Raw genomic sequence first — 11722 nt, 5'->3', positions numbered from 1 at the left:
ACCATAGCTTATGGTAGCTTAAGAGAATGGTTAACTTGTTGTGATAAACCAAGTGGAAACTCCAGGGAATAAGTCCCAATAAGGCTAAGGCACACTAATAAGTGTGGTTTTACTGTGTTTTTGTGATAATTTAGGGTTCAAAATGAAAAAAAAGAGATGAAACCAGTTTTCTTCTTACTAAAATATTTAATGTAATTATATCTGCCTTGTTAAGAAACAACAATACTTGTCTTTAATAATACATTAACAATCCACTGCATGTAAGTTTGTTCTGCATAAGCAGCACAGTAAGTTATAAAGCTAAATACATTCACACACTGATATGTGTAATCATTCTGCAAAGGTAAATCCTTTAGTTTCACCAGTCTAACTTCATGTCAGCTTTGCTCCACACATATTTCCCTCCTCTCTTCAGAAACATCTTCTCATCAAAGCCACTGAAGCAAATGGCTTCCTTCACCCCAACATCAAGGATGGACTTGGACGGGTCCTTCCTTCCTTGCCGACAGTCCAGAAAACGCATCTAAAGGGAGAGGGTGGAGAGTAAATAAGTTTTTCAGTTTTAAACATTTAAATACTAATCAGGTGCATTTAGTTACCTCCTCACTCTAGTCCTCAAACATCATTTAAAGACTTCAAACTGAATATGAACTTTGAGTGCAAAGCTCTAAATCCAATAGTTAATATAGTTTTTAACACAAATTTGAAAAACTAATTTTGAAAGTAGTGGCACAGTTAGGTGAGATGCATGTGGTCTGTAGACGTAGCTATCCATAAAAATATAAAGTACTTACATACTCATCCAGGATTAGGTAGGAGTTCCTCATCTGTGAATACAACAGACACAACAAAGTAAAATTTTGTTTGATTTTTTTTTTTAGATGAGAACTGTCAGTCCAATTTTCACAAAATGAGAATTTTATTACTGTGAGCAAATGGGTTTGAGTTGCTTTGTGCATTTGATCATATTATTATAATTATTATATCTGTTGCCACTCTTTGTAAATTACATACCTTCTCATTGGACTCAGGGACAAGGCAGGAGACGCTGCTGTGTCTCTCCAGAAACTCCTGAAACATCTGGTCGCTGATGATGAACCTCTCAGCCTCTCTCAGGGCTGTCTCTCCTGCATTCTCCCCATCAATCAACAGGCACTGGAACACCTGAACACAGAAAGCACAGACAGCGAGGATGAGGATGAGGATGAGAACATACACCTGAGCGCAAACGTCACAATCCTCCCGCTCTGTCATCACCTTCCAGCGGACTGGGTTAAGCTCCGTGATGTGCTCGGTCATGTCTTCGTCAACGTTGAAGGTGTTGATGACCGAGTTGATTTTGAATGCCACTTTATACTGCTGGCACCAGTTGCGGATCTTGTAGAGGTTGTCGAGGTGGCTCTTCCTGCCCTGAGCTCTGCCAATCAGCTGGTTGGTCGATTCATCAAAACTATCACAAGAGATGGCCAGGATGTCCAGGTAGTCACCTGAAAGAACCACAGACAGCATGGATTTAAATTTAAATTCTCTATGTTCACATGGCATCGGTGCCTGAAGTCAAACTTGTTTCATATGTCATGTGCAACATAGTGAAATAGAGAGAGTTTGTCTTAAAAAAGCTGAAGATAATTTGAGATCTTACCATATTTCTGGAACCATCTCTCTGTGATCATGCTCCCATTGCTTACGATGCTGACGCTTGGGAGCTGGAGGTCCACTTTACAGTACTGAACCAACTTCCCCAGAAACTCTCCTTTGTCCTCCAAGTAAGGCTCTCCTCCAGAGAAGTTGATCTTTTCCATGCCTAAGAAACAGACAGATAACATCAACAGTATGCAACAGGTTTGATAGTCCTTCTGCATAGAGACCAGGATATATTTTATTAGAAATTTACGGGATTCCTTCAGAAGTTTGAGGCCCCTCTTGGCTTCCTCCAGAGGAAGGACGAAGGAAGTTTTTGCGGTGTGGAAACAAAATCCACATTTGTAGTTACACTTGCGCGTAAAATGATAGTTGACACTCGTCGGAGTCGGTGCAGTTTGGAGTTCGCCCAGTTTTCTGTCAGGGGGTGAGACAGGAGGTCTTGGTGTCCGGTAGGAGCAAACTTTTGAAAGGACGTAGGAGAGGGTGCTGATGCAGAGCTGCAGCAGCATCTTCAGAGAGGAGAAAAACATTCCCAAAACAAACCAAAGCGCAGCTGCTCTGTTCTGACTGTGTGGGTCAGTCATTTGTAATATGAGGAGGGAGGGTCAGACCGCGTCAAAGGCTCAAGAGTTTCTGTTTACAAACATCGAAAACGAAACTTAACTGGGTTGATGCCACAAATTACACACGCCTGGAACCAGAAACAACCACAACACCTTATCACAAACATGCAGCTGCCGAACAGACACCACCTTAAGGTGACACACCAGTCAACTGTAAATATGAAGAAGTGTATGAGTTTCGTTTTCGCCGTCCAGTGCTGGTAAGTTTCGCTTTGCCTACAGGTTATGTAACCCCTCACCGGTGGCGGCACCAGTCCAGGTTGGAGACGTTTGGACTGAAACATGGCACGGCGCACAGGGTCCCTTCTTCAATGGTCCTCTCGTGTTTTTTCAGTGGAGCTGGATGGAGCGACCTTTTATTTTGCAATTCAATACAAGCCCCGGGGAGAAGAAGCTCCGCGGCTGTTCAGAAAGCTGCAGCACGGCGACACATGTTACTCTCTCCTGGTCTGCGGCAGCGACAGAATCAGAAGAGCCAAGTTTTACGGAGAGCTGAGAGAGAGGCTGCTGAGAGACCTGTCTCCGCACTGTGATTTGTCTCCCATGTCCTCATTTCTGCCAAACGTCAAGGACTCTCTCATCAAGGGCTATTTTTTAAAAGACTATTCTGACTGTTCCTCCGATACAGAAGGTCTTTTGCGAGATTTAACACGCAATGATCCGGTGCTCGTGTGCTCATACTTAAGAGGAGAAAACGGACTGTGGACTCAGCATGTGTGGCCGGATTCAGAGAGTCGGTCAGGTCAATACTATGTGGTGCCCACAGAAGCCCCGGAATATCACCCATCTACTCTCAACATCATCAACTCCGATGTTTTCTACAGCTTTGACGAGGCCTGCGAAGTTATAAAGAAGGTTACAGTTTCATTTTGATTTGCACAGACCAGTTCAAATAATAACCAGTGATGAAATGCTGCCTGAGATACTGCAGTTTGGGGCCCCCCTGTGGCGGAATAAATTAGTGCAAAGCAAGTGGCCCAAAACACTTTAAAGGTCCAATGAAATACAGCATTTACAAATATGATGTCATCAGTGTGTAATGACCAATTGTTGAATTTTCTTAAACTTAGAATGAGCCTTTTTATAGGGAGCAGGTCTCCTTTCACAGAGGCAGACATGGTAAAGGTGCCATTTTTCTACAGTAGCCAAGAACAGACAAAGTTAAACACTGGCTTTAGAGAAGGAACTGGGTTTTGTTTTAAAGACCATGGCCACTATACCCTCCGTTGTGCCTGGAAACATTTGATTGGGGTGTGAGTGGTGCTCAGAAAGTTGCATTCTGGATGCCACTACATCTGTCATATCTTACACACTGCACCTTTATGTGTCAGTGCCAGGCAATCCACAGTAGTCTAGTAGTGTTTGTGTGTTCATGTGCGCCACAGTCTGCCCCCCCCCCCCCCCTCCTCCCTCCTCCCCCCTCCCCCCTCCTCTCACAGCCGCCAGCTGATTCTGTCTGTTCTGCAGTGTGGTGATATCATCCCAGAGGCGACATCTGTACTGGAGCTGCTGCCTAAGAGCGTGCAGGCTAGAAGTAAACCAGACTTCCCTGTTATCATCATAGAGGGCCTGGATGCCACAGGTTAATGCCATTACCTTATAAATAAATATGTGATCAGTTTTGATGTATAGATGTCTCGCTAAAGTGACGGGTGGTTGCTCTCTGCTAAAGTCATTATCTGCCAGTGAGCATCGTCTAATGGAATATCATGTATCATGACCTCAGAAAAGTTACATCACTGTGAAAATGGTTCACTTAATAGCTCGCTCGTATAATACTCTTTCAAAAGCTCATGAAAACTTAACCATGTAGGTAGGATGGAAGATTTAGGTCAAGTTGTCAAGAGTCACATCAGGCCTGTATGAAATGTAAAACAGAAAAAAACAGAAAATCTACTTTTCATGCCCTGAAAATGTGCCCCTTTTTGTCTTATATGACTCTTTCTCCCGCCTCTTTCCCCATCACAGGTAAGAGCACACTGACCGAGTCTCTGAGGGATACCCTGGGGGCCGTTATAATGCAGTCCCCTCCCCCCTGCCTGTCCCCCTGGAGGGCCCGCTTTGATCAGGAGCCACCCCTCATCCGTAGGGCCTTCTACGCTCTGGGGAACTACATCACAGCAGAACAAATAGGCCAAGAGGGCATGAAGACACCTGTCATTGTTGACAGGTAAAGACAGCTGCGATGGTGGAGGTGCACTGAAGTAAAGAGTGTTTTGTGACTTTGTTTTCTCTTGTAAAACATGGAGGATAAAGGGGGCCATAAAACACCTTCCAAAGGGATCTAGATGTGAAACTCAATATTTAACAGCCTGTAGTCTCCCTATGAGGCTAGTCACCAGATCATACATCCATCATTTGCTTTTAATCCATCTGTCTCCAGATTCTGGCATAGCACAGCAGCATATGCCATTGCCACAGCAGTGAGTGGCCCAGTGTGCAACCTTCCACCTGAGGGTTCAGAGGTGTATTGTTGGCCCAGTGACCTGCTCCAGCCCAACCTGGTGGTCTTACTTACTCTGGATCCTGAGGAGAGGAAGAGGAGGCTGAGGAACAGAGGTCAGGGAAAGACAGACGAAGAGCAAGAACTGGACCACAACCAGCTTTTCAGACTCAGGTGGGACACTCATGATTTCTTAGAAAAACCAAAACACAGAGAAAGAAACCCCTGCTCAGATTTGACATTAAGAATACATTATTGATTTATGTGGAATTCTTTTTTTTTTTTTTTTTTGGCAATCAACCATCTGACTAACAGATTTATCCTTTCAGAATAAACTCTGTTTACTTTTCGGAATGTAAATTTAAAAAAACTAGCAGTAGGTCAAATAGTTTTCAATGCAACTAATCTAGCTTCAAGAAATATCTGAATTGTTAGGTTCATCATACTAACATACATATCTGTTTTATTAGACAAATCCCAAATCAAGTGAAATTGTAGCAGAGACAAGTATTCCATCCAAAATGAATCTGTTTTGACCAGAAGCCTAAATGCGTTAAGATGGAAAATCAACAATTACAAATGAATATTTCTGTGTAGCACTGTAGGCAGACATTGTAACATAAATATAGTTCTTATAATAAAAGTGTAATTGAGATTGCAGCTCAGTCTGAGCAATAAAACAACATTAGTTGCTACGCGGACATGTTAATTGCTACTTTCATTCATCCTCCATCCTGAGGTAATGGTCTTTCCACATGGGACAGCCAGATGTTGGGCCAGCAGAATTATAAAACGGAGGGAGTTGACTGTCTGCGGCTGAGAGAGTGAGAGATTCTGCAGGCTTGGTCAAGCACCAGCACAAGAACTATTCTTCATTTTTCATAGGAAGCGGCTGCTCACTGACCCATCTGTTGTTACTTGTTCTCAGAAGTGTTTTTTTTTTTTTAAATCACTGTCCTCACTAAAAATCAAAGCAGTCAAAATTCTCCAACTTATACTGAGAACAGATCAGGCGGAGTAATGCGAAGTGACATTTGTTGTGTTTTTAATGCATGTTTTGACCAATGGATTCATTATATGTGTGTGTCTGCAGAGTGGAGGAGGCTTACAAGAGGATCAGTGGTCCAGCATGCGTCACTGTGGATGCTAGTCCTTCTACAGACCAAGTGCTCCAACAAGTGCTGCTTTTAATTAGGGGCAAATGCCACTTGTAAACAGTTCTCCATCTCCCATGCTGGCAGCCAAGCATCAAGTGGATGCAGTACCAGCTTTTACCACTGGGTGCCAGTAAGGTGTTGTGAATGTGATAGCAGGAAGGACAGCAGCCAGATTGGAAAGTGGAGAAGAGAATCTGTACAGAATGAATAAAGGGTGAATGGCCAGGGGCCAGAACTGTACGCTACAGTCTGAAATACATATTCATGTGAGCACACAACCACATATCTATGCACAGATTATTATTTAACTGCTGTTGTGACCTGCAACTGTGTAGCCCCCAGACACAAAGTAACTGCAATTATTGACAACCACTTGTGTTTTGAAAATGTATAGAAACATTTAAATAATCAACAGTCGGCTGAAGTAATTTATGTTCACCAACAGGACAAATCCAAATCTCAACATATACAAAAGAACCACAAAAAAACAAACTTTCATGAAGCTGCAGGATCTAATTTCATATCAGCTGAAAGAAGTTAATATTTGTTTAAAATGTTTCAATATAAAAACATTTACCTTAAACATCTGCTTGTGATTTTTAGTTAGAATGTCTTGCAAAAGCTGAATAAAGAGGTTTGATTAACTTCTTTGTTAGCATTCTTATGTAAATACATAGAAAACTTGTTCTAAACATATTGTTTTTCTGTTTCAGAAACTGTGCCATTTGCACTGCAGTGCAGATGGCATTTCCCTAAAGTTCAGCTGTGTGATATGGACTCAACTGATGAGCCTTGTATTGATAACCTCTGTGTCTCTTAGTATAGCTGTGTTTTGGCAGACACAAAATGATCCTAGAGGTGAATCAACAAAATCTAAACAGTAAAAGCTTTAGGAAGGAGGATTTATTGCAGGACTGTTGTATTAGACAGCGCTAATTTGAGTTATTTGTACCTAAGAACCTGCCAGTGTATACTACAGACTGTACTGGATCTAGTCATGGGTACAGGTACTCATGAGTGTGCACTCAAATGTACACATGCTAACCTACTTGCATAAATACAAGCATGCACATTTACTAAGAGGATACGCTGTAATTTATTTATATAGGGAGTAGGTATATATTTGGCCTATGTGATGGGAAGATTAATTAGAGGTTTTAGTAATTATGAGCTTGGCAAAGCTGCGGGCTGGAGAAGACAGAGTGACCCATCTCTTTTACTGTGATGCATCAGCAGAGCACCAACCACTGCAGACCCTATTCATATGGCAATTAATGGAGCGCTGTATATCAATGTCATTCCAACGCTCCCGCACATAAGCACATGGATTACTCTCACTACCAATTACAGAAATCCAATAATTTACTGATTGGAGAGGTCCCTGGGATGCAAATCTTACTATCACATGCAATCACATAAACTAAAACAAGGTGAGGTAGGAATCTGAGGACAGTTTACTCAATTCATATGTCCTTAGCTGCCAGGTGATGCTGTAAGACACAAAATGAATGAAGCATGGGACTGTGTGGAATTTTGATTGCCATTAACACAGTAGCCTCTGTCTCAAGAGAGTCCAAAATTTATGAAGCAGGAGAGCAAAGCAATTAGGCATTGCTCCATACATCACACCTGAATGTAAAAGTTGTGTGTGGCGGTGGTGCCATATTTCCATGTCAGATGTTGTTATGCTTGTTATTCTTGGCGACAAAAATTAAGTGGTGATTTCATGCCATTACCACCCCTCAACACTGTAATATGACATTAATGGCCCACAGTACATCACACATGCGCTGAAATAATTCTCTTTACATTTCCTTTTTGAGACATTAGGGATTTGTTCAGTTGTTCTTGTCACATGGCCAGGATACGCTTAAAGTTCTTAATAACTACTCACACATTCACACACTTGAATTCCTGTGTTTCAAAGCTGAACTGTGGTTTGAAGGAAAAGTTAAAAACATGTCCAACCTCCTTTCAGTCTGTGAACTCGCTACTGAAGTTGTAAGAAAAAAGTCCGAGCTGCATTTAAGGAAAAAAAAAAAAACTAAAATCTGTGAGAACTTTAGGAGGAGCTTGGGCTTTCCATATCCATACACACAAATATATTGTCTGCTTACATTACAGAGGAACAAAGTAGCAGACAAGCACATATGCATGCACACACACACACACACACACACACACACACACACACACACATCACTCTGTATGGGGCCACTTTTCACTACACTCCTCAACTTCAATATTTCATCTTCGCAACAGAGAAGGAGCAGCGGAGAAGAGGAAAGCCCTCCATGAAATAATTAAAGATCCAGCAGGGATGCAGCAGCACAGCAGCCGCCGTCCCATCCTAAGTAATAGATCAAATGAAAGCTGTCCCTCAGATCATTAATAATGAGTATGGTATGGAGACTGAGGGCGTAAGGGTGGGAGGGGAGTGGGAGGGCACAGGGCTGGTACAGACTGGGGGAGGGTGAGAGGGCATCGAGGAAGCACAAGGTGTTTCTATGTGTGTTAGGAGTGTGGTTGGGTGGGGGTGGGTTTGAATAGCAGTCTTGGTCCCTTGGCAAAGACCCCAGTGGGCCTCACTTGGCAGTCACATGAAGCGGCATGGCAAGAGGAGTCATGCATATGATTTGGCACCAAGTGTCTGCCAAACTCTAAAGACCCTACAGCAACATCTATATGCACCTCTTGTCATATAACCAACATTTTACACAGTGAACGGGCAGGTTAGCAGCAGCTAATAATGGTTTCAATCAGTGAGGCCTCTGGGCAGTGGTATGATGGTGGAGTTTGGGTTTGCTGAGTAGACAGGCAAGGTTGGGCTTTCTTTGATGGGGGAGGGGGGATAAAACAGAGACAAGGAGCCGTGGGGAAGAGTGGAATAGGAGGAGAGGATGGTGGAGGAGGAGGAGGGAGGGGGCAGAAGAGAGTGAAGGAAGATGCTGCGGATGCTATCATCTGTGGGCTCAAGTCCCTCCAGACTCCTCCAGCTGGCAGGTATGGCATATTTCCCAAATATTATCCTGACAACAAAATACAGTATGCAGCATTCCCCAAGCAATTTCAAACACCATCTGAGGTATTTTCTGAATATTCACCAACCTCAGCCTCCTTTACAACTGATCGCATCGCATCTGATTGGATAATGAGAATTCGATTAAAACAGAGTTACAGCAAAAACACAATTCCAAAGTATGTTAATTGAAACAGCCCACTTATTGCAGCTAACCTCATATTTTAAGACTTTAAACCAGATTAATAAAGTACTAACCATATTATGTAACTGTGTTAAGGAATACAGTAGGCTAAGGATCACAATTAAAACACCTTCACTTGCTTCTTTAACTCACACTTCTTATCAAAATTTTGTCAAACCAACCCAATTGCTTCTATAACTCCTCCTCCAGCATGAGCACCCACACCCTCCACCCACTTCACACACTTCAATAGTAGCACACATAAACACACCACATGCATACACACAGACACACACACACACACACCACAACTTCCCTCTGAACACAGCAGGTGGTGGCACACACCCCCAGCATCATTCTCTGCTAGTGACGGGTGGCGGGATGTAAAAACATGAAGGGTGCAGGAGCTGAACTGATCAGTGGTGAAATGTTTTTCAAAAACATACAGCCGAGCTCAAAATGAGGTGGAAAAGGCAAACGCGAGGCAGAGATGGGGGAATTACTTTGTCGGGGAAAAAAAAAAAAAAAAGTTTTGAAAATATCCCATCAAATACCAGATGTATAATTCAACAGCTTTTCATCATCATGCTCACCCTTTGTCATGGTGTCTGAATACTTATTTTCAGGGGCAAAGACGGCATCTCTGTCGATAGGTGCGGGTATTACGCACAGCAGGCTGTGTATTCTGAATGCCATTATATATTCAGGTTGTGCTTATTTTCTGATGTTTTCAGGGGATAGGTGCTGTATAGTCTGTGATGATTGCATGAAACCTCACCAGTTTTGCCTGGCGGCTGTTGAGGAGGTTTCACCAGGAACGGTTAAATATTTAAACACTGCTGTGAGATCTCATTAAAAACGGCACATCGGCCCCCATAAGGCCCCTACAGCACACCCTCACACACTCCCAAAAACCCAGTTAGAACTCAGTGGAGCGTGACAAAACAGTTATTGTCTATTTACAGTAGGGAACTTTTGATAAATCATCAAATTCTGTCAAATAAGGCAGCTGGCAGTAGTGTTGACGAGTGGTGAATCATCCTATCAGGGAAGAAAATGATTGAGATTCAGTTCTGTTTTGACAGCTGCAGACAAGCGGAAATATGCCAAAAACAAAATAACATGACAAGTAGACCAGACTAATATTTCCATAGCACACATATGAAAACAAGACAGAGAACAAACTTTGGCTCTCTGGAGTCTTCTTGCCTTTTCACAAAATCTGAACAATTAATTCCAACGCTATTGTTTGGGGCTTCCCTATTTTTAGTCTGGCTGCCCTCTCAAATAAATTGATTTCCTGTGGCGGACTTGGAATGTTCCTTGTGTGCCATGTTTTTTCCCCCCTCCAAAAACACAAATACGGTCCTTCTTCCCCCAGCGGAATAAATCAAAGGCAACACTGCCAAGTTTTACGCAGCTGAGTATGTGCATCTGTTTTTATACATGAAAACGGTTATTTTTGTTTCAGCTCCATTAATGCTTAGGCATGTCTCCTACTTCATTAGGCACCAGCACAAAGCTGAGAAGCCACTTCCCATAGCTCTCAATATACCTAAACTGACTCACTCTCACTCTTCCGCTCTGATTTAATCTCTCATGAGGGACAGAGGTCTGGATTTCTGTGGTCACTACCACAGAAATGATAGCTGGGTCAAAACAGACTAAGCTCTCAGATTGCAAGAAGATATTTAGCACTACACATAAATAAAAGCAGAGCAACTTGATCCTGGACTCTTGTAATGGTATCAAAAGAATCACTGGTCTTTGATGAACAAGGCCAAAGATGGGAGCACGGTGACTGAGGGAAGATGCACTTGCAGGAAAAAAAACAACTGCAATACACACACTGGAAAAAAAAAAGTAAAAAATACTAATGAGGTACATGTATCACTTAGCCAAGCAAATGTTTGCTCAACTTCACTGGTACAACTCTGTAAAAATGCACAGCACAGTGTCACATATCAAATGACTTTTTAATTATAATGCTGTTATCTCAGTGCACCAAATGCTTGCTTAAGTTGAGTCTGTAGTGTGAATTCATGAGTGCGTTTTCCAAAACCAGATGACCGTGGATTTGGTGAGGCTTACGTTTCAATTTCTGTTACCCACTGCCGTTGTCACAGACTGCAGAGTGAGAAGTAAGGATTGTAAATAAGGCCTTTGGGGTGTGAAAACAGATAGTGCTATAAAGAGAGAGAGGAGGAGGAGAGAGGCAGAGAGACACAAATGAGAGCAGCACACCAGCAGATCCCAGTTCCTTATCCTGACTAAGCCATCTGAATCCCTCTACACCCATTTAGCTTGCTCACTCTATGGCTCTCCTGTGTGAGCTGAGGCATTTGCCTACTTTATAGTCTTCTCACTGCACCTTGGAAAATATTGAGTTTATAGCCACTCATCTCCATAATCAACAGCATGTACCCAGCAGCCTACAGGAGGGACTGCAAGCTAACAGGGGAAAGGGACTCACACTGGCTTTACCTTCCAACTCTTCCCACAAGTCACTCTGCCTGCCTTCTAAACAGAGTTTAGTGAGCAGTCCTCAGGGGCTGATGTAAGAGCAGAAATGGTTTTTATAAGTCTCAGAGTTACTTGCTTTGATCCACTGCCAATGCTGTCCATCTCTGATAAGAAAAGTTTAATAGTCAA

The 11722-nt window shown here is 42.7% G+C and overlaps 2 protein-coding genes across 2 annotated transcripts; one reads left to right on the top strand and one right to left on the bottom strand.

Annotated features, from left to right (window-relative positions):
• Window positions 1–166: 166 nt before the first annotated feature.
• On the bottom strand, window positions 167–2234 carry rsad2 (radical S-adenosyl methionine domain containing 2). The gene is made up of 6 exons (XM_026303813.2): window positions 1895–2234; window positions 1643–1804; window positions 1258–1487; window positions 1015–1164; window positions 795–827; window positions 167–523 (listed from the first exon to the last, which is right to left on the bottom strand). Exons 1-6 carry the CDS (start codon window positions 2226–2228, stop codon window positions 359–361), a joined length of 1074 nt encoding a protein of 357 aa, XP_026159598.1. The 5' UTR covers window positions 2229–2234; the 3' UTR covers window positions 167–358.
• A 154-nt stretch (window positions 2235–2388) lies between these two features.
• cmpk2 (cytidine monophosphate (UMP-CMP) kinase 2, mitochondrial) lies at window positions 2389–6515 on the top strand. Its single transcript, XM_026303802.2, has 5 exons — window positions 2389–3122; window positions 3735–3849; window positions 4236–4437; window positions 4651–4884; window positions 5804–6515. The coding sequence occupies exons 1-5, from the start codon at window positions 2550–2552 to the stop codon at window positions 5922–5924; spliced, it is 1245 nt and encodes a 414-aa protein (XP_026159587.1). The 5' UTR covers window positions 2389–2549; the 3' UTR covers window positions 5925–6515.
• The last annotated feature ends 5207 nt before the right edge of the window (window positions 6516–11722 follow it).

Source organism: Mastacembelus armatus, chromosome 22 (assembly GCF_900324485.2).
Source record: "Mastacembelus armatus chromosome 22, fMasArm1.2, whole genome shotgun sequence".
In the NCBI taxonomy this organism is placed as follows: Eukaryota; Metazoa; Chordata; class Actinopteri; order Synbranchiformes; family Mastacembelidae; genus Mastacembelus; species Mastacembelus armatus.
Note: the sequence above shows the minus strand (reverse complement) of the source record. Positions and strands in the feature narration are given on the sequence as shown.

Excerpts from the sequence above, each read along its gene's own strand:
- cmpk2 (XM_026303802.2), top strand. The coding sequence starts at position 2,550 with ATGGCACGGCGCACAGGGTCCCTTCTTCAATGGTCCTCTCGTGTTTTT. Across the intron at positions 3,850-4,235 it reads AGAGGGCCTGGATGCCACAG|GTAAGAGCACACTGACCGAG; the intron begins GTTAATGCCATT and ends TCCCCATCACAG. Across the intron at positions 4,885-5,803 it reads AACCAGCTTTTCAGACTCAG|AGTGGAGGAGGCTTACAAGA; the intron begins GTGGGACACTCA and ends GTGTGTCTGCAG.
- rsad2 (XM_026303813.2), bottom strand. The coding sequence starts at position 2,228 with ATGACTGACCCACACAGTCAGAACAGAGCAGCTGCGCTTTGGTTTGTT. Across the intron at positions 828-1,014 it reads TCCCTGAGTCCAATGAGAAG|ATGAGGAACTCCTACCTAAT; the intron begins GTATGTAATTTA and ends TTGTATTCACAG. Across the intron at positions 524-794 it reads ACCTAATCCTGGATGAGTAT|ATGCGTTTTCTGGACTGTCG; the intron begins GTAAGTACTTTA and ends CTCTCCCTTTAG.